The 20,607-nt window shown below is 36.6% G+C and overlaps 1 protein-coding gene across 10 annotated transcripts in view; it reads right to left on the reverse strand.

The window, feature by feature from the left end:
• The window catches only part of DEUP1 (deuterosome assembly protein 1), an 82,442-nt gene that overhangs the window by 38,833 nt on the left and 23,002 nt on the right, over nucleotides 1–20,607 (reverse strand). For 7 of the 10 annotated variants that reach the window (XM_082682677.1, XM_082682676.1, XM_082682684.1 and 4 more), the window contains exons 5-8: nucleotides 14,214–14,348; nucleotides 10,236–10,349; nucleotides 7,990–8,232; nucleotides 119–264 (exon numbers count right to left, since the gene is read on the reverse strand). In XM_082682677.1, coding sequence (XP_082538803.1) covers nucleotides 119–264; nucleotides 7,990–8,232; nucleotides 10,236–10,349; nucleotides 14,214–14,348 — 638 coding nt within the window. The remainder of the gene's footprint in view (nucleotides 1–118; nucleotides 265–7,989; nucleotides 8,233–10,235; nucleotides 10,350–14,213; nucleotides 14,349–20,607) is intronic. The other 3 variants (XM_082682682.1, XM_082682681.1, XM_082682680.1) reach the window with 1 other exon arrangement.

Genomic DNA, 20,607 nt, shown 5'->3' on the forward strand with positions numbered 1-20,607 from the left:
AACAGCATGTTAATACAAAACAAAGACTTAATTCTCATTTTAAATCTCAAACTCTTAAGATATTCAAACACTGTGTCTTGAACTACTTCTCTCAGCCTGCTGAGTATAAAGAATATACCTTTTTTTACTTTCTTGAATATTTTGGCACTCTCCTATTTTTAATAATTCTCTGTGCAGCTGCAATCGTTCCATTTCTATGATTCTCAAGAGATCATCACGTGACTGTAACTCACTTTTCACCTCTGAGAGTCCTGCTTCCATGGCCTATATAAAAACATCAAAGAGGTCCAGTGCTCACATTTGGATATCATGATTATAATATATTTAAAATATTTAACATCTAGGAACCAGCCTAATTCCAAATTAAGTGGTATTGAGTCCTTGGTTGGCTCTAACAGAATTCCATTCATTCATTCATTTACTCAACGAATATTTGCTGAGTCCTTATTATGTGCTCAACCCTGATGATACAGACATAGACTCTGTTCTCAGCGAGCTTACAGTCTAGGGATAAGGAGTAATCATTAATCATACAAATCTGATCACACTGTATGGGAGTTTGAGAGATTCTAAAGGTATGAATAAAATATTAATGTGTAAAATTTGGATTAATGCCAATAATTCCTAATTTAAAGATAATAGCCAAGAAGAATCTAATTTCAAAGCTGGCGAACACAGTGAGTTATAAACCGTGGTCTGCGGGTCCACTACTGTCCAACAATCCAGTGAATCCAGTGTTTTATTTTGTTGATAAGAGGTTTGAGCAAGATTAAAAGCTGCTGGGAAGGGTCCAGGTAGGAGAGAGGAGGAATAATTGTAATGGTGTTGGTTCCTGGGAAGGTGGGCGGAGTGAGTTCCAAAGTCCAAGTGGAGGAATCGCCTAAAACAAAAAATGAAGGAAGGAAGGAAGATGGAATGTAGAATGGAAGTTTGTGCATCTGAATATGGAGAGATAAGACAGTGGCTTTCTGTTGGCTTCTATTTTTCTTGTGAAATAGAAAGATTTCACTAGAAGGAGAGGGGAGGTGGGGGTATCGGAGGAATTTTTAAAAAGATTTTATTTATTTATTTGAGAGAGAGAGGGAGCATGAGCAGGGGAAGGGGTGGAGGGGGAGGGGAGAAGCAGACTCCCCTCTGAGCAGGGAGCATGATGTGGGGCTTGATCCCAGGACCCTGGGATCATAACCTGAGCTGAAGGCAGATGCTTAACTGACTGAGTCACCCAGGTGTGCTCATGGGATTGATGTTTAAGAGTGGAGAAGGTCTGACATGGCCAGCAATCAGGATGGGAGAATCTGCTGACTGGAGCAGCAGAAGAGGCTTCCTGGCAGTGCTGAGTACTCATTTGAGATTCGTGGCCATGACCTGTTGAGTGATTTTCTCCAGCAGTACTTGGCTGTTCTCTGGGAGAAAGGTTATGGCAGAGTTCTTTCAAATCATCAGGTTCCATCTACTCACATATACAGGGAAACTAATATTTATTAAGCACACCTGACCCAGGTCATCAGCTCCATTGCCACTTTAGTAGATGAGGAAATCAAAGGTCAAAGTTGGTCCACATTCACAAAGCTCAAAAATGGCAGATTTTAGAAAAGAAAAATCCAGGTCTTTTGTCTACTAGTCCAGTTGGAACATCCAAAATGCAAAAATAATTTGTTTCATGAAAAATTAATGAAACAGACTGTTGGTTAAAAACAGTCTGTTTCATTAATGAAACAGCTTATTGGTTAAAACAGGGTGGGGTGTTATGAAGGTGGAGGTTCCTCTGCTAATAAAGGCTGTAGAAAATATCTTTAAAAAATCATTGGTTCAATAACAAATTTATTTGAATATAATCCACATTCCATAAAATTCACCCATTGAAAGCATATAATTCAGCGGACCTTAGTATGTTCACAAAGTTCTGCAGGTATCACCACTAATTCCAGAACATTTTCATCACAACCAAAATAAACCCCATATCCATTAGTACTCATTTCCCAATTTCCCTCCCCCTTGTCCCTGGCAGCCATGAACATATGTTCTGTCTCTATGGAATTGCCTATTCTGGACATTTCACACAAATGGAATCCTATAACATGTGGCCTTTGCAACTGGCTTCTTTCACTCAGCATAATGCTTTCAAGGTGCATCCATGTTATAGCAGGTATTGGGATTTTATTCCTTTTTGGTGAGGGATAATATTTAATTATATGAATATGCCACATTTTGTTTATTAGTTTGCCAGTTGCTGGACATCTGATGTTTCTTCTTTTTGGCCATAATACTGCTATAAAATTTCATGTACAAGCTTTGGGCATGTTTCCTTATTCATTAATTCTTATCCCCAAATTCAGAGAGCCTAGAAATATAATTATGCAGACAGTATAGGACATATGAGTTCCCAAAGAAACTTTTTTTTAACCAAAGCCTTAGATTTATATTATTTTCCGGGAGACCTAGAGACCTGCGTTTGTGGAAAGACCTCACTGCAATACATTAGCCCCACAAGTTCCCCGCTGACTTGGAAATAAGAGTAAAAATATATTCCAACAGGTGATCTAATAAACTTGTTTAGATAAAGATGTGTTTGAATAAAGCCCCTGTTTCAAACAGTGAGGATTTTTCAGATGAGGCTGAAATTTCAAAATAAACAAAAGAAATGTGAAACAATAGATTCACAAGTAGAAAAACAAATTGATTTGATGTATATGTCATCCATTACTTTGGCTAATTGAAGAAGGCACCATCTGGGCTCCCTGACTTGCAGATTTGCCACCACTTGAAGCTACACGTGGGCAAGAAGCTTCACTTGGGGAAAGGAGAGGATAAAAAGGCTTTAACTCCAGGCCATTGAAATGCAGAGTCACCATGGGCTAGAGTTAATTAAAATTCAGTAACCCTGGGGATAGTTTATTTGTTTACTGTTATTGGAAAAGAATACCTATAAGACTGATATTTGGGAAAAATAAGCTTATTTGTGATCTAGCTACCCAGGTAAGAGAATTTATCAAAATTGAAACTTTTCATAATATAAATCAATAATAATGATTTGACACGTTTTTCTAGCATGGATGAATATGCAAAATACTTTAATTATAATAGACAGAATTATGTAAATTGACTATAAAAGTACAAGAAAAGAGGCTTTGCTGATACAGATAAATTGAGAGTTGTTTTTTGACTTAATGCAATATCCCTTTGAATTCAATGTCAATAATACTGAGATGACACAGAATTAGTGAATTTGTTTAACTTAGATGTAGCTTTAAAATTGGCATGCTTTTGCATAAAATCCAAATTAATTATTTGTCACTGTGGATGCAAATATTTTTTAAAAAGGACTCTTTGGTACTTGGTTCAGTGACCAGAATACTATCAAGATTGTTTGGAACAAATTAAATATGTAAATCTACTTTTTTTTTGTCTTAAGTAAACGGGACCCCCCCCCCCCATGTGGGGCTGGAACTCACAACCTCAAGATCGAGAGTGGCATCCTCTACCGAATGAGCCAGCCAGGAGCGCCTGTAAATCTACTTTTTGAACTGTAAATTTTATGACATCTAAACACAGATCAAGTATTTCCAGTGACTACTTGTCTTTCAAATTGAGGTATGTTGTAAGTGTAACTACACACCAGATTTTGAGGACTTAGTATGAAAAGAAATGTAAAATATCTCATTATCTCATTAATAACTTTTTACGTTGATTATATGTTGAAATGATAATATTTTAACCACTGAGCCACCCAGGCACCCTGAAATGTTAATGTTTTAGATATATGTTGGTTTGAATAAAATATATAACTATTATGTATTAATTTCATCCATGTCTTATGACTTTTTTTAATGTGATTACTAGAAAAATGTAAAATGATAGTTGTGACTTGTATTGTATTTCTGTGGGACAATGTGGCTCTAGTGCCTTAAGGATCCATTAACAAGCCAACAGAAAAGGTCAGTTTTGGGGGGGCATAGGTATTAGAAAAACGCAACAATTTCTTTTTGTCATTAACTTCTAATGGGAAATGCCACATATTTTAAAAATGTGAGCATAGTATAGTGTAGTAAATAAATATGTGCAATGGCATTAATATGTATGCAGACACATTTCAAAGTTGTGGAAAGACAAGTGAGATGTGATTCATGTGAAAATCCAGATGCAGCTGGCATTAAAGTGTGTTGTAAACTAAAGAGAATTGTATATACTATAAGTGACAGTAATTCAAATTGAAATGGTTGTCTTTCTAAATTCATGTGTGAGATGTGGAACACTGTCACATGACAGGTTTGCAAAAAGAGAAGAGAAACTTCTTTCTAAATATATGTACTGGTTAAGTGATTATTTACCTCTAATTATTCCCATTTGGTAAAATATGAATTTTGTAAAACAAGTTTAAGGCCCATCTATTTAGTTAGAAATTTGCCTAATGGTTTGAGAGCAGTGCTTTTTAAACCTTCAAACCAGATACCAAATAGTAAATAATTGATAACTTCTTATTTCGTATTTGCTTTAAAGCAAGAGAATGAAACATAGGTCAAATTTATAAATAAAACAAGGAAAAGGGCAAATAAAAGCATTATTTTCAGCATTTGTCTTCTAAAGACATCAAAAACAAGTAGTGTTTTCTTGGGCATAGAAATCTGATCTGTTGGCTACCTTCAAGTTTTTGAACCAAATTACTTCTCAAAGATCTTTTTCACTTAAAGCATACTTTCATATGTTAAGCATACTCCAGGATAATTTGGTTTTTTAATACATGTGATTCTTTTGTGAAATACAAAATGGAGATTCTTGGTTTAAATTTAATAATATCCCTAGACCTAAGGATAACTAAATTATTTTTGTTTAGTGAACAAAAATCTGTAAAAATAACTTTGGCAAATTGTCTCATAGAAATTGGCATAGAAATAAAGATAAATAAGGGTCATATTAAAATGTATCATTAACTATGAAAAAGACCATAAAATAGAGTAGAAAATTCCTCATGAAGAATATGAGAAAAAGAAATATTTCAAAATTAAATCAAGTTTTCTCAACCTCGGCACTATCTATACTTTGTTCTGGATAATTCTTTGTTGTGGGGGTTGTCTTGTGCATTATTGGATGTAGTGTATCAGGCCTCTACACACTAGATGCCAATAGCATCCCTCTACCCCATTATGACAACCACAGATATATCCAAGCATCACCAGGTGTCACTTGGGAAGCAAAATCACTCCACTAGAGAATCACCGATTTAAAGGAAAGTCATAACGTTTAGGGACAACTAATACTGTTATTTTATAACCTTTGGTATAAATATCAATATGAATTATTTCACAATTGATTGACTTCTATGAGTGGCTGGGCTTTTATTTTTTTAGTATATATTCAGGAACATTGGTAAATCATTATGTATGTTAATATACATATATATCAGGAAAAGTGAAAGTGGATAACATGGCCTTTCCTTAGGCCAGACGAGCTATGGAGCCTTCTCAGGAGTGCATGTATGTAAGTCCTGAGAAGTCTGTAGAGCTCTTGGGCAGAAGGATGAGGCATACCCTGCTGAACTTGGGTCAGGAGAGTTGATTTATTCCCAAAGGACACATCTCCCAAAGGACAGGGAGGCTTTGACCATTAGGTGGTCTGAGGTCTCTACTTCCTGCTACACGTTCAGATTCTCTGGTTGCACCTTCTCCCTTCTTGTCAATAGGAGTGTCAGTGTGAGAAGTGTTCATATAAGTCATTCACTTGGAGAGAGGGAAGAGTTTATAGTCTGAACTGAGAATGTGAATTTATTAATGTTTCTCAATGTACACTTTTCCTATCTGCAATATTCTTTCTTTTAACCAGATTCCTCAACTCCCTTCCTGGAAAAATATAACAGATGAAATTCTGAGAAGGAGAAAGGTGGTGCTGGTCAAGGAAAGCATTATAGAGAAGGTCAGTCATGCCGCCAAGGAAGGAGAACAGAGGCTGTTTCTAGAATACAGGGTAAGAGCAGCCATTTCTATTTTCCAAGTGAGCCCAACAACTGAAGGCTGAACCTCAGCCTATAACAGAGAATGTTCTTGGATGCTATAATAGGTCCAGACAAAATTTTGGGAGGGGGAGATTAAGAGGAACTGATGTTAGTGGAGAAGTTGAACCTCACTGAAGCATACAAGCAGACTCCATAACTGGGCTCACTCATGAAATACGTTAGGGAAAACTAAAGAGAATAGAACAGAAAATAGATCTCTGGGGACCAGAACCAAAAAGACCTCAAAAAGGGACAAAGAAGACTGACTCTTCAGTCTGTGCTGGAGGACCTAAAGCCCAGGGGAGAATATTTGGAAACGACCCACAAATATATTCTCCTAACTTACTGACTGTGATCCCGGTGCAGACTCTAGCAGTACAAAGACAGCTGCAGAATGTCTTGAAATAAAAGACAGAGGTCTGACCAATTGCCCAGGGAGATTGAGAAGGGAGCCCCTGAGAGAAAATGCCCTCAGAAGTAGAGGTCCTGCAAACCCCTCAGTCAGGACTGGTGGGCTGATAGGCAAACTGAACACCAGAAGCCACCTGACAGCCTCTCAAGTAGAAGAGGAAGGGCTAGTCTGATTTATGGTATAGCAAAGCTGGAGAAAACACCATTGGTACCACCCCCATTTCTAAACAATTTGTGGCTTGTTCAGGGCTTAGGATCTGTGGTTTGCTCACTTTGTTTGTTTACATCTATATGATAATTTGTATTAGAATCACAGCCCTGCCCCCCCCCCCACAAAGCTGGATTTAGGGATGAAGGAGATGTCCTTCTCTTAGAAATACCATGGAGGAGGAGAAACTGGGAGCCTTGTGTTCAGCCCCCCTACAGACATGGAGAAAGAGGAAATGGAGGAGTAGATGCCGGTAGAGAAAGAAAGAAAAAAACGAATCCCATATATAATGTGGCAGGATGGGGAAATGAGGAGTTGGCCCAAGACTAAGAAATGACCTCGGGAATGTAAGTGGTAGAAGATCCTGAGGAATATCTTAGAGAAGTGGAGGTCTGCTCAGATAGTGACCTCCAGAGTTTATATCTCAGCGTGAGGAAGGGATGGAGTGGAACTAAGAATGGGCCAGCAGACATGCTCGAGCTGGTAGAAAGAGGCCAAATGCTTGTAGGGAGGAGATAAGACCAAAATTGGAGATAAAACTATAGAATCTGTCAACTATAGAAATAAGAAATATATATTGAGTAAAGAAATTGGTAATGACCAATTTTGATGAATGCTGTATTACTTTCTTAGTGACGCAGAAGTAGACAAGAAAGAGAGAGAGAGAAGGAGGAGAGGAAGGAAGGAAGGACAAAAGAACAGGGAGAGGAAGAAAGGGAAGGAGGAGGGAGGGAGGAAGAGATAGAAAGATTGCTGGGTTAAGAAGAAAATTCATGCTTAGAAAAACCAGCAATCACATCTGCCAGGATAGAAATTTCTTAAGAACAAACAACTCCCCCCACCCCAAACTCCAGACTACTTGGTAAATGATTATGGTAAAGTGAACAGTGATAAATCCCAGGGAGTGACCTCCATGCCTCTCATTGAGGTAATTAGAGGTAATTGCCAGTTTTTCTTTTGTGTTGTTTCTCTTTTTCTTATGAATGTAAGAAGTTTTTGTACACTAAGAATTGTTGACCCTTACTGGTCTCCTGGGTCTTCAACCCAGGATTTCTGCAAGTCAGGGAGGCACAGGGTCAGAGAGAATCTGGGGACACAGGACAGCGTGTGGCCAGAGGGCCATGTGTTAGGCACGGGGTCTGTGAGTGAGCGCTCTTCTGTCCTGGAAACGCCATCGTTCTGTACTACTGGAGGACTCATGTTCACTCTGGTGGGGAAAAGCATCTATGGGATTAGAGAATTTACCTATCAAGTGAGAATTACTAAGAAGAACAAGGAACAGAATTTATACATGGCATAGAAAATTAGCTTTCTAATCTATATACCAGTTCAGTCACGATTTCTACAACTCATGGGCAGTATCAGTTGTAAAATAAAGAATCACCTGGCACTGTCTTTGGTACATCTTCAGTTCTTGTAAGAGCTTCTGATTTTCATCTTGTAACTTATTCCTGCTTAATGCTATTTCACTCACAGCTGACTTTAGTTTTTCAATAATGAACTCATCTCTTTCACTGGCTTCGCAACTATGATCCGGGTCGCACATCAACCGAGGATCTTCTGAGCTGCTGTCTTCTGAGCACTGCTTTTTACCGCTGAGTTGAGTTTGGTAACTTTGTGCCTGTTTCTGAGAAAGATTAAGACTGTGTTAATGAAAGGGAGAACATCGTATTTAAGCTTCCATAAATAACATTCAAGAATGGGAGAAAAGGCTTGGGAAAAACATCTTTCAGTATGTTTGTAGTGGAGTTTCTCTTTGTAATTCAGTCTTGTTTTTTTTTTTTTTTTTTCTAAAACCTCCATTTCAGATGATGTAAAGAGAAAACATAGTTGTAGAACCTCAGAGCAAAGACACAGAGTAGGGGAGGGGGTTTGGAGTAGGGAAGTCTTAATAAGTAAGAAACAATGTACAGAAGAGGAAAATTGTGGCTACAATCACACAATAGTTGAAAAGGTCAATAGGATGGAAAATAACCAAAATGAACAAAATTAAACAAAGACACTTGGATTGTAGGAAAGACTTGTCAACATGTATAACAAGGGTCAACAATTCTTAATGTACAAAAACTTCTTACATTCATAAGAAAAAGAGAAACAACAAAAGAAAAACTGGCAAAATTTATAAACAGGAAATCACAGAAAAGGAAATAGAAAAGTCTAAGAAGGAAAGGAAGAGATGCTCAACCTTACAAGTAGTCAGAGAAATGCAAAACAAACCAAGCCATTCTGCTATCAGTCCAAGTTGGTAAAAATAAAAAGACTGATAACATTCCATATTGGTGAATATATGAGTACCCCCACAAAATGTCCATGAATGAAAATTACTATAATCTTTTGGGAAGTAATATGCTGGTATTTATCATAAAAATTTGAATATACATAATGCCCTGTGGCTCAAGAATTATTTCTAGGATTTTTAATCTAACAAAAGAGAAATATTAGCATTTAAAGATGTATGTACAAGGATATTTGTTAGAGTATTATAATAGCAAAAAACCTAAAAACAACCTGAATGCTCATCAATAAGGAAATGATTGAAAGAATTATGGTATAGCTACTATATACTATGATACATATGGTAATAGAAACCAAATTCTATTAAATATTATTCAGAATTAATTAATGACTTGAAAGAATATCCATGAGGAAGGATAATTATTAAGTAAAACAGCAAAATTTTAAAAAGGAAAAAATATACAACTTCCCCCAAATACATACTTTACATGTTTGTACAAACAAAGAAAAAGTACAGAAAGAAAAACACCTATTATTTGTATTAAATCAATAAGAATAGAGAAGATGAAGTTATAGGTTTTACATTGGATTATTTTGTATTGTTGAATTCAGAGACCATATATAACTTAAGTAATTCAAGGAATGTAAAGAATGAAAAGTAAGAAAACAAACCAAAATCAAACAAAAACCACAGTTTCTCACTGGCTTCAATAAAAATTCCAAATTCCTTGGCCAGGACTTTAAAGCTTATTATAATCTGTATCCAACTCACCAGGCTTACCAACTCCTACCCTTCCTCGCCTTCCACAGGGACTCGCAGCCAACTGGCGCATTTTCAATACCCATAATTTTCCTTTTGCTCTCTTGCTTCAGTCATTTTACTCCCATTACTTCCACCACCCAAAATATCTTCTCAAAATACAACCATTCTTCAAGGTCCAGCCCAGTCCTACTCCTGTTGGAGGACAATTGCTCACTATCTCAGCCCAAGATTTTCCCTTACTCCTCTGAACTCTAAAAGGGTTTCCTATTCACTTGCCATTAATTATCTGTAAATATATACATGTGTTGTCTCTACACCTAAGCTGTAAGGTTCTCGAGGTCAGGAACCAAGCAATCTCAGTCTTTTTAAGCAACTTGCCCATAGGCATGCAAAAACATACGTTTTTTAATGATATAATCAAATGGTCACTTTTAAAAGTACCATCCTTTGAGACATGTAGACTAAATTCACCATTACAAATTTTCATGCACTTGCGACTTTACCCAGTGTTAGATCTACTCTGGTTATTTTCTCTTAGTTGGCATTTTTATCTGTAATAAGATTGGTTACAAAGATGGTAATAGTTAACCTCTAATTTTTTCTAAGTTAGAGGGTAGTATTAGGTAATGTACCTGAAATTGATTACACTTCTCAGATAATAATTTTTGTTGAGCATCTAAAGAAACCAGATGAGTCTGATAGAGTATCTCTTGCTTGTCCCATTCTCTTGACTTTGCTCTAAATTCCTTTTTAAAAAGTGGGGGACAAACATAAATTGAAGAAAATTATTCACTTAAAAGCACAATGAGTAAGGCTTCTTTCATTTGTACATCTTCATTCTAAACAACTATATCCATTCTTTCCTCATTTGGAAAACAAAATAAAGTCACTCATCTTGAGTTTATTACTAGATATAGCTTCTGATTCTTATCACCAAACCTGTATTCTTAATTTTATTTGTTTGTTTTTATGGGATGAGGCTTGGACTGATTTAGTGACTTTGTCCCCTTGTGGATTTCAAGGCTACTGTCCAAGGTAAAGCCAAAATCAGCTCATTCTGGGGGAACAGAACAGCTATTTCAGTCCTAACTTAGGATACCAGCAGAGCTGCCCTGGGGAAGAAGTGGGGTAATGAGTTTGATGCAACATACTTGGTTCTACAAGTTTTTGTTCAAAGTAGTGTATTTGTAGAACATGAATGTTCACAACTTAACACAAGGAAGGGATATGGCTTTGGGAATCAATCAGTCAAGGAAGGCTATAAATTAGGAGGCTCTTACAGTAATTAAAGATGACCTGAAATTGAGTGGTAGTCATAAGGTTGGAAAACTATAGATATGCCCTCCTTTAAATATATAATACCCTATGATAAATGGATCATGTTTATTAAGACAAATGGGAACAGTTCATATAAAGTTATTGACTTTGATTCTGACATTTCACAATTTAAAATTAGGTACACAAAAACAGGGTCTTCAATAATAGCGACAAATTTACAAAACTAGGCTCCTTTATAAAATAGCTGATATTTCAAATTAGTATAATGCAGATTTTTAAAATTCCTGTTTACTTTTAATTTTGGAAGGGATTTTTGGAGTTAGAAGTCAAAATATGGACAAGGTTGACTTACACGGTTCATATCTTTCAGATAATACTAGTATTTAGCAACACACACCCGACAATCTCAATCTTGAAAATAAATATTTCCCAGCATGCTTTAAGAGAAGGCAAATTCTCTTTACGAATTCTACAACAGGTAGAAATGAGGTCAAGAATGAGACCAAGTAGGCTAGAAATTTGGGTCACAGAAATATCAGCAGGTGCTCATAACAGTCCTGGTTTCTTGATGTTACAGATGTATTGGTTTTAAAACTGGTTTCAAGCCCACAAACATATCCATAGGTTATGGGACCATAAAGAGACCTAGGGAGACTTATTAGGATTTTTTTTAGGGGCTGGAGTTGTCTCTACTAGGTTTCAGAGAGTCCGTAGACTTGCCTAAACCTCCAGAGTAAATTCCCCACGGCTGGAAAAACTTTTCTGGTTCTTCAAGGTTGAGAGTGGGTCAGGGTCATTAAGATTAATTTCTAGGGGAAGTCCATTATATTATATGGTTTTTAATCCCTTTACTAAATACTGGAAGACAAACTCACATTTCCTTAGTGATGGTATATGCCAAGGGCTCTACAAACCTCTACCTGTAAGATGGCTTTCACTTTTTAGTATGAACATTTCATACTTACATAAAAGTAGAGATTTAAAAAAAACTCCCATGTACCCTTCACCCAGTTTGACCACCATCAACCTAACCACCTCCATCCCCCCTCTCTCCACCCTTTGTTGGACTGTTTTAAGACAACTTCCAGACCTCATGTATCCTCACCTCTAAATGCTTCAGTGTGCATCTAAATATATACAAATGTGTATTTTCTTCTCATGTAGCCACAATGTCACCTATAAGATATTTTAACCCCAATTATTGGTGAAAAAATGAAATCTCTGGGAGGCTAACAACTTGCCTACAGGTCACAAGGCAAATAAACGAGTCAGTCAGGAAGTGTTCTAAATTATAAACTGTCATGTTCTTCCACATCTACATGCTATTTCCCATTTCTCTGTTACTAGACCAGTGAATAAACATTTGTCCCAAAGGAAAAACATGCTTAGATGCAGACTAAAACTGGAATAGCCCATCTCTTACACATTAATTTTTCATATGGCTCTAAGTAAAAAGTATTTCCATAATTATACAGATTAAACCACCTATACAGTGTGCTTAAAAATTTTTATATAAGTAGAAACCCATCAAGTCATATATATATTATATACATAATATATATGTATATATACACATATGATATATATACACACATATATGTGTACATGTGTATATATGTGTATATATACATACATATATATTTTTTAGAGAGAGTGCCTGAGCAGAGGAGGGGAGTGGCAGAGGGAGAGATACTCTCAAGCAGCCTCCACCCCCAGCACGAAGCCTGACATGAGGCTCCATCTCATGACCCTGACATCATGACATGAGCTGAAATCAAGAGTCAGATGCTTAATCGACTCAACCACCCAGGTGCTCCAGCTCATATTTTGCTACTAATTTCATCTATAAATTCATGAAATCTATTCTATGTAAATATTTCATTCCCTAAATGCAAAAGTGTTCACACAAAGTACTTAATATTAATTTCAGACTTTTTTTGTCTGAATAATTTGTATGGCTGTGGTTGTCCCATAAAACCCCATGAGAAATCAATTAAAAGCTAATCAGTGACTTGATCTCAGCATTTTCAGTCAAAGCACATCTTTGGGCACCTTCTGAGATCAGGATATTTCTGAAGCCAGTCTGGTCATACCACCATAAGAGCCAGGTAGTTGGTTACACGTGGCACATGGTACATTTTCCTATAGAGTCAATTTTACTTAGCAGTAGTAATTTTGTTTTTTTTTTTTTTTTAAAAAAAACCTGTATTATTCAGTAGAATGTAAAATTTATAGGAATTTAAGAGCTAAAACCCAAGTTTTTCAGTAAAGTTCTTGCAACAGGTTAATTTTAGGGTTGTGGTCCTAGATTTTTCTTTCTTCTTTTAAAGATATTTTGGAGGGAAAGTTTAAGAAGGACTGTGAATTGAAGAGTAAAATGATGAAAATCAAACAGGGCAACGGCAGTTAGCTAGGAGGAAGTTAAGAGGCAGGAGACCAGGGAAAAGGGCAAACCTGGGCTGGATATGGGGGGTAAAAGAAAAGATCAATTCTTAGGTATGCACCTGGGTGACTGTGAGAGGCCAACTATGATGCATCAGGCAAGTAGGAGGAAGGGAAATCACCAGCTGGGGATGGTAAGGGGGATGCTGGGTTTTAGGGCTTTAGAGCAAAAGAAGAAATGGAATAGGCTATCTTGAGGTCAATTAATGAACAATAATGGAAGGCCTAGGACCTGGTCTCAGGTTAAACAACAGGAATTTAGAGTAGAATCTATCTGCTGTTACATGACCTCTAGCAGGAATGCTCAAGGGCTCCGAAAAATAATGGGTTTGCTTTTTCCAAGGTCGGGAAGTTAGGAGATAAAAATAAGTGAGTTCGTGAATAATAAGACAGAGATCTCCGAAGCTCTGGGTAATATGTGGTTGCTGTCTTGGAGTGGCACTACCTCTTTAAGAAAAAAACCCTGAAACTCCAAGCCCTCTTCCAAAAACTGTTGGGAGGCTTCATTGGGATTTAAGTACCCAATAGTTAAATAGCCATTAAAAGATTTATTAGATATTCAATTTAACTGACCCCAGGGATGTCCTTCAATTTCACTCAACATCTGCAGTTTCTTTGAACTCTATTTTTTTTTTTTTTTTTTGGCTCTCCAAAAATGCTGATCTGTATAAAAGATGCATAAATCAAAGTGATGTTTTAATTCGCTAAGTGCCTAAAGGGAAGGTGCACTAAGAAAATACATTGAATGAGCAGCTGATTTGTAATGGTGTTTGTTACCACAGCTGTACGTGCCATGGAGCACAGCGGAGACCGGAGACCGCCAGGCTGTAGCAGCGGCAGGAATCGATCCTGACGGTGCAGGAAAGAAACTAACAAAGTACATGGCTCACCTCTAATTTCTGGTTCAAGTTGCTCAGTTCAAAGGGTGTTTCTTCTTTGAGGTGTGGTAACTCCTTTCGCCGAACTTTACTTTGTTTCATCTGGTGTAGTCTCAGTTTCTCAAAGCTATTCGTCAGTTTGGAAAACTGGAAGTAAGAAAGAATTCCAACGTCTCACTGTGACTGGCTTTTATTTTTTTTTAATAGTTTTTTTTTTAAGATTTTATTTATTTATTTGACAGACATAGATGACAAGTAGGCAGAGAGGCAGGCAGAGAGAGAGGAAGAAGCAGACTCCCTGCTGAGCAGAGAGCCTGACCCTGGGCTCAATCCCAAGACCCTAGAATCATGACCTGAGCCGAAGACAGAGAGGCTTTAACCCATTGAGCCACCCAGGCACCCCAGTGACTCGCTTTTCTGACTTGAATTCACAAGAGTTCTTTTCTTGGGCACATCTTTGATGATTTAAGTCATGATTGGAAAATGCAGTAATGCTTAAATCTTCTGATTTGTGAAGACAGGACCAGTTATTAAAACTAAATTATTGGAGCTGAACACCATTCGGTTTTCATGTGAATTTGGGACTTCATCAACTGCACAGTTAAATGAGTCACTCATTTAACAAAACATAAATGTTTTATTCAGCTTTGTTTTAACCATATGTAGCAAAGCTTACAAGTTTTAAAAACCAAGTTTTTTCTTTTATTTAGTGCCATCTTGTGTTGACAATTTTAATTTCAGTAACCCCTTCTATAAAATAACAAGTATGTATATTTTATTCAAGAAACTGAAAACTGAAAACTGAATTTAAAAGCTACAAATAGCATAAACTACTTGTTCATGTTGATAGAAGTTTAAGTAAATTTAAGTATCAAATTGATACAATTTTTTTCTTAGCAATAATTCTTTTAACTTAGACTGTACTATTTTTTCTGGTTGGTTTTTTTGTTGTTGTTGTTATACCTTCAATAATAGATTAGAAGCAGCATGATCCATCAACATCTGTGGAGAAATTTCTAGATAACTATTTATAAAAGCTTTTTGGTTTTATTTTGAACTTTGAAATAATTATAATTACAGTATAATTATACGGTATAATATTAAGCCAGGAAATGACATTGGTACAATAGATGTGTATAGTTTTATGCTATCTTATCACCTGTGTAGATTTGTGTGACCACAACCACAATCAAGATACAGAACCATTCCAACAGCACAGAGACCTCCCTGCCTTTGTAGTGATACTCAGACCTCTCATCTTCCCACCCCTAACCCCTGGCAATCACTAATTTATTTCTATATCTATAATTTTGTCATTTGAGAATTTTATAAAATGGAATCAAATAGCATATGACATTTTGAGATTGGGTTTTTTTAGTCCCCATAATGCCCAGAAGATGCATGCTTGTATCAATAGTTCATTCCTTTTTATTATTCAGTCTTATTCCATGGTATGGAGGGAACTGCATTTGCTTGACCATTCATTTTGGTTATTTCCAATTTTGGCTCCCACAAATAAAGTTATGAACGGTCACATCTACTTTTTCTGATATTAATATAGTCACTTGTTTTCTTCTTCTCATATTATTTTTAAAATTGAAATATAATTCACCTGCCATAAAAATCACCATTTTAAAATAAAATTAACTGGTTTTTAGTATATTCCATAGTTGTGCAACGATCAGATTACCTGATTTCAGAATATTTTCATTACCACAAAAAGAAACCCTAGAATGTTAGAATGGTTATAGATTTCCTCCTACCCCCAGTCCCTGAAACTATTAATCTGCTTTCTCTCTCTAGGGATTTGCCTATTCGGATCAGTTCATTTTAGTGGGATCATACATTATATGATCTTTTGTGTCTGGCTTCTTTCACTTTACGCTTTCAAGGTTCATCTGTGTTGTAGCATGGATCAATACCAAATAGTATGCCATTGCATGGATATGCCATATTTGGTTTCACTGTTCATCAATCGATGGACTTTGGATTCTTTCTAGTTTTTGCATATTACAAATAAAGCTGCTATGAGCACTTGTGTACAAGTTTCTGTGTGGATACATATATTTATTTCTCTTGGATACATAAGTAGGAGTGGAATTGCTGGATCATAGGGAAACTCTGAGTTTAACTTTTTAAGGCACTGCCGAACTACTTTCCAAGTGGCTGCACCATTTCCCAGTATTACTGAGAACATACAGGGTTCTAATTTCTCCATATCCTCACTGACATTTGCTATTGTCCATCTTTTTGATTATAGCCATTCTGGCCAGGGTGAATGAGTATCTCGTAATTTGATATGCATTTCCTCAATGACTCATGATGTTGAGTATTTTTTCATATGCTTATTGGATACTTGTATAGCTTCTCTGAAAAAATGTCTATTCATATCTTTGCCCATTTTAAAGTTAGGTCATTTACTTTTTATTATTGACTAGTACGAGTTTTTTTTTTTTTCTGGATACTAGTCCTTTATCAGATATATCATTTGTAAATATTTTCTCCCACTTTGTGAGTTGTCTCTTCATTTTCTTGATGGTGTCCTTTGAAGCACAGAGGTGGTTTGATTTTAATGAAGTTAAATTCATCTGATTTTTCTTGTGCTTTTGGTGCCAAATCTAAGAAACCATTGCCTAATCCAAAGTCATGAAGATCTACTCTGTGCTTTTTCTACGAGCTTTATAGATTAAATTTTTACAGTTAGGTCTTTAATCCATTTTGAGTTCATTTTTATTTATGGTTTAGGTTTAACTTAGTTCTTTTACATGTGGATATTCAATTGTGCCTTTATGTTTGTTGAAAAGACTCTTCTTTCTCCACAGAATTATCGTGGCACCGCTTCTGCTCTGATTAGTATTTGCATGGTATTTTTTTCTACCTTTTTATTTCAAATTACCTATATAGTTATGTCTGAAGTGAGTTTCTAGAACAGAACATACTGTGAGGTCATATTTTCTTAATTTACTCTGTCAATCAACATCTTTTAACTGATGTATTTAGACATTTCCCATTTAATGTAATTATTGATATATTAGAGCTTAAGCCTTACTCTTGTTGTTCTTTTTTGTTTTCCAGTTTTTGGTTTCTCTATTTTAGCTTTTCTGTTTTCTTCAGGGTTATTTGAGCATTATTTATAATTCTTTCTTGGTTTATCTATAGGGTATTTGAATATTATCTATTTGAATAGCTTTCTCAATTGGTGATCTAGGTATTACATTATATATACATAAGTCATTACAGTCTACTGGTGTCAACATCTTACCAGTTCAAGTGAAATGCAGAGGTTTTACTTTTTTTATGTCTCTCTTTGCCCTGACCCATTTGTAACATAATTGTCTTAAGTATTCCTTCAACATACATTAAGAACTGTGTTAGACATGGTTATAATTTTTGCTTTATCTGTCAAACAATTTAGAAAACTCAAAGAGAAGGAAAGTATTGCTTTATCCATTTTTTAAAATGCTTTCCATTGTTTTTTATTCCTTCCTGATATCTCAAGATTCTTTCTTTGTCATTTCCTTCCTGCTAAAGGAACTTTCTTTAGCCATTCTTTGAAGGTAGGTTTATTAGTGACAAATTCTCTTCATTTGAGAAGGACTTGGTTTTCCCTTCATTCCTAAGGATATTTTTTCTAGGCATAGAATTCTGGGTTGACATTTATGTTTTTCAGCAAATGAAAAATGTCCCACATTCTCTGGCCTCCATGGTTTCTGATGAGAAATCTGTTATCTGAATTGATTCTTCAGGTAGGTAAGGTGTTATTTCTCTCTTCTGCTTCCAAGATTTTTTTTCTTTGTCTGTTGGTTTTGAGAACTTTGTCTACAATGTGTCTCGGTCTTGGTTTCTCTGTATTTATCTTGTTTGACTTTCACTCAGATTCTTGAATCTATAGGTTTATATCTTTTACCAAGTTTTGACACTTTCACCTGTACTTCTTTGAATACTTTCTCAGTCCCACTCTCCTCTCCCTTCTGGGACTCTATGACACAAATTTCCAATCTTTTGTTATAGTCCTGCATGTCCCTTAGCTTCATTTTCTTTTAGTCTGTTTTTTCTCTGTTGTTCAGATTGGTTAATTTCCATCCCGTTATCTTTAAGCTCACTAACTATTTCCTCCGTCCTCTTCATCCTACTTTTGAGTACATCCACTGAATTCTTTTAGTTTGGCTATTTCATTTTCCAGAGGTAAAATTTCTAACTGGCTGTTTATTATAGTTTTGTTTCTTGGCTATAACTTTCATTTGTTTCAGGTGTGTTTGTAATTGCTCGCTGAATCATTTTTATAACAGCTGCTTTAAAATCCTTGTTAGATAATTCTAACATCTGTATTCACTCAGTGTTGCCATCTCTTGGTTGTCTTTTCTCATTCAAGTTTAGATCTTCCTGGTTCCTGGTGTGATGGGTTGTTTTTTTAACTGAAACTTGGACATTGTGGGTATTGTACTAGATTTTCTTTAGGGATTGTGTTTCAGCCATCCTTTTCTGACAGCACTCTGGCAAGGAAAGGGAGACGCTGCCTCATCACTGCCAGGGGGCAGTGGGAGTTCAGCTCTTGGCCTCAGTCGGTAACCCGAGGGAGATGTTCCTTATCCCTGCTGGGTGGAAATGGGAGTTCAGGATCCCCACTAGTCTTCAATGATACCACCTTGACTGGAGGGGCCTAGGTCCCTTATTATTGCCTCTCACCTGTCCTTCAGTGAAAGTGTAATGAGGGCAAGTGGACTCTTTACCACTGAGAGGTGGTAAACATCCTGATTCCTCATTAGGCTTCCCTTGATACCATTCAGAGAGGAGGGGGATTGCCTGCTCACCACCAAATGGGCATACTAGTCCAGGCTCTCCACATGGCCTCCATTAACACCATGGGTTGGGGAGGGCCTTGCCAACGCTTACTGGTCACGAGATTCCTGGCTCTCCACTCCAGTCTTCTCTCATACCACCCAGGCTCCGGAGCCTGGACTACCTCATTATAAGCTGATGAGAAAGAGGCTGTCTACATAGTCTGTGCTGGGCTGGGGGTGGGTTTGGGGCTAAAGTCTTTTTCGGTGGTGTTGGCTGGAGTGGAACAGTTATTATCTAAAAGTGTATAATCTTGCTAAGTAGTCTTTTTCTGGGTCTTTTGGCTGCAGAAAGTAGGCATTCCTTGGGATTGTTTTTGTTTGTGCCTGGGTTGTCAACTTCTCCATTCCCCAGCATGGGATATAAGGGGCAAAGAGAAATCCCAGGGAACTCACTACTATGTCACTCCTTGGATACCAAGGTTTTAGTTGGCCTGTCTCCCTCTACTTCTTAGAGTCTTCTCATTTTATAATAATGTCCAGGTTTTCTAGTTTTAATTAGCAGGATCTAAATGCATCTACTCCACCTTACCAGAAGTGGAAATCTCAAATATATATATATATAAAAATATATATATATATAATATATATAATATATAATTTAATCATAGTTTCATAATGGATAGAAGGAAAAGAAAATATTCTCTTTTAAAAAGAAGCAGTTTCTGGGGCGCCTGGGTGGCTCAGTGGTTTGGGCTGCTGCCTTCGGCTCGGGTCATGATCTTGGGGTCCTGGGATTGAGCCCCGCATCGGGCTCTCTGCTCTGCAGGAAGCCTGCTTCCCCCCCCCTCTCTCTCTGCCTACCTCTCTGCCTACTTGTGATCTCTGTCTGTCAAATAAATAAATAAAATCTTAAAAAAAATAAAAATAAAATAAAAAGAAGCAGTTTCTATGAGAAAGTTTTGATAGAGTTGAGTTATTCAAAGAAGAGTATGGTAAAGTATATCCTTAAAATATTTTAGGAAAATGAAATTGTAGATAAACCAGGAATTTCAAAGAAGGAATCAGTAGAGTGAGCTAGCAGCAACCAAAGCATGTTTGCTACAAGATAGCATTTTCTAGTTAGAAGAATGACATATTACGAGCTATTATGCAAACCAGTTCTCTCTTTTTCCCTCTTTCCTTCTCTGCTGCTCTCCTCTTTAACTCTTTTCTTTCTTTTAACATGAGAAGAAAAGAAGAGCAGAAAACTGTAGTGGAAGCAGATGGCTGCTCTTTCAAGAACAATGTAGTTTTTCCAAAATGTATCCTATGAAACACATGTTTACAGTGTTTACACTGTAATAGTGTACTACAGTATAAGCCAGTTTTAGCTTAAAAAATACAGTTCCATGATCAAATATGTTTTGAAAAATGCTGGATTAAAAAGGTTAAATGGATTTGTTTGAAACAGGAATTTGCACAGCCTGTCATATGCTAGCATGCACTGTGAATGTCCAGGAGCCACCAGGAAGTAAACAGCATTTCCTAAAACTTTCAATATTAGCATTCCACAGAACACAGTTTTGTGAAATTGCCATAAGGCAATAATTTGTTGGTTAGCCAGCAGCCAAGTAATAAAATGAAGC

This window comes from Mustela nivalis (assembly GCF_964662115.1).
Source record: "Mustela nivalis genome assembly, chromosome: 9".
In the NCBI taxonomy this organism is placed as follows: Eukaryota; Metazoa; Chordata; class Mammalia; order Carnivora; family Mustelidae; genus Mustela; species Mustela nivalis.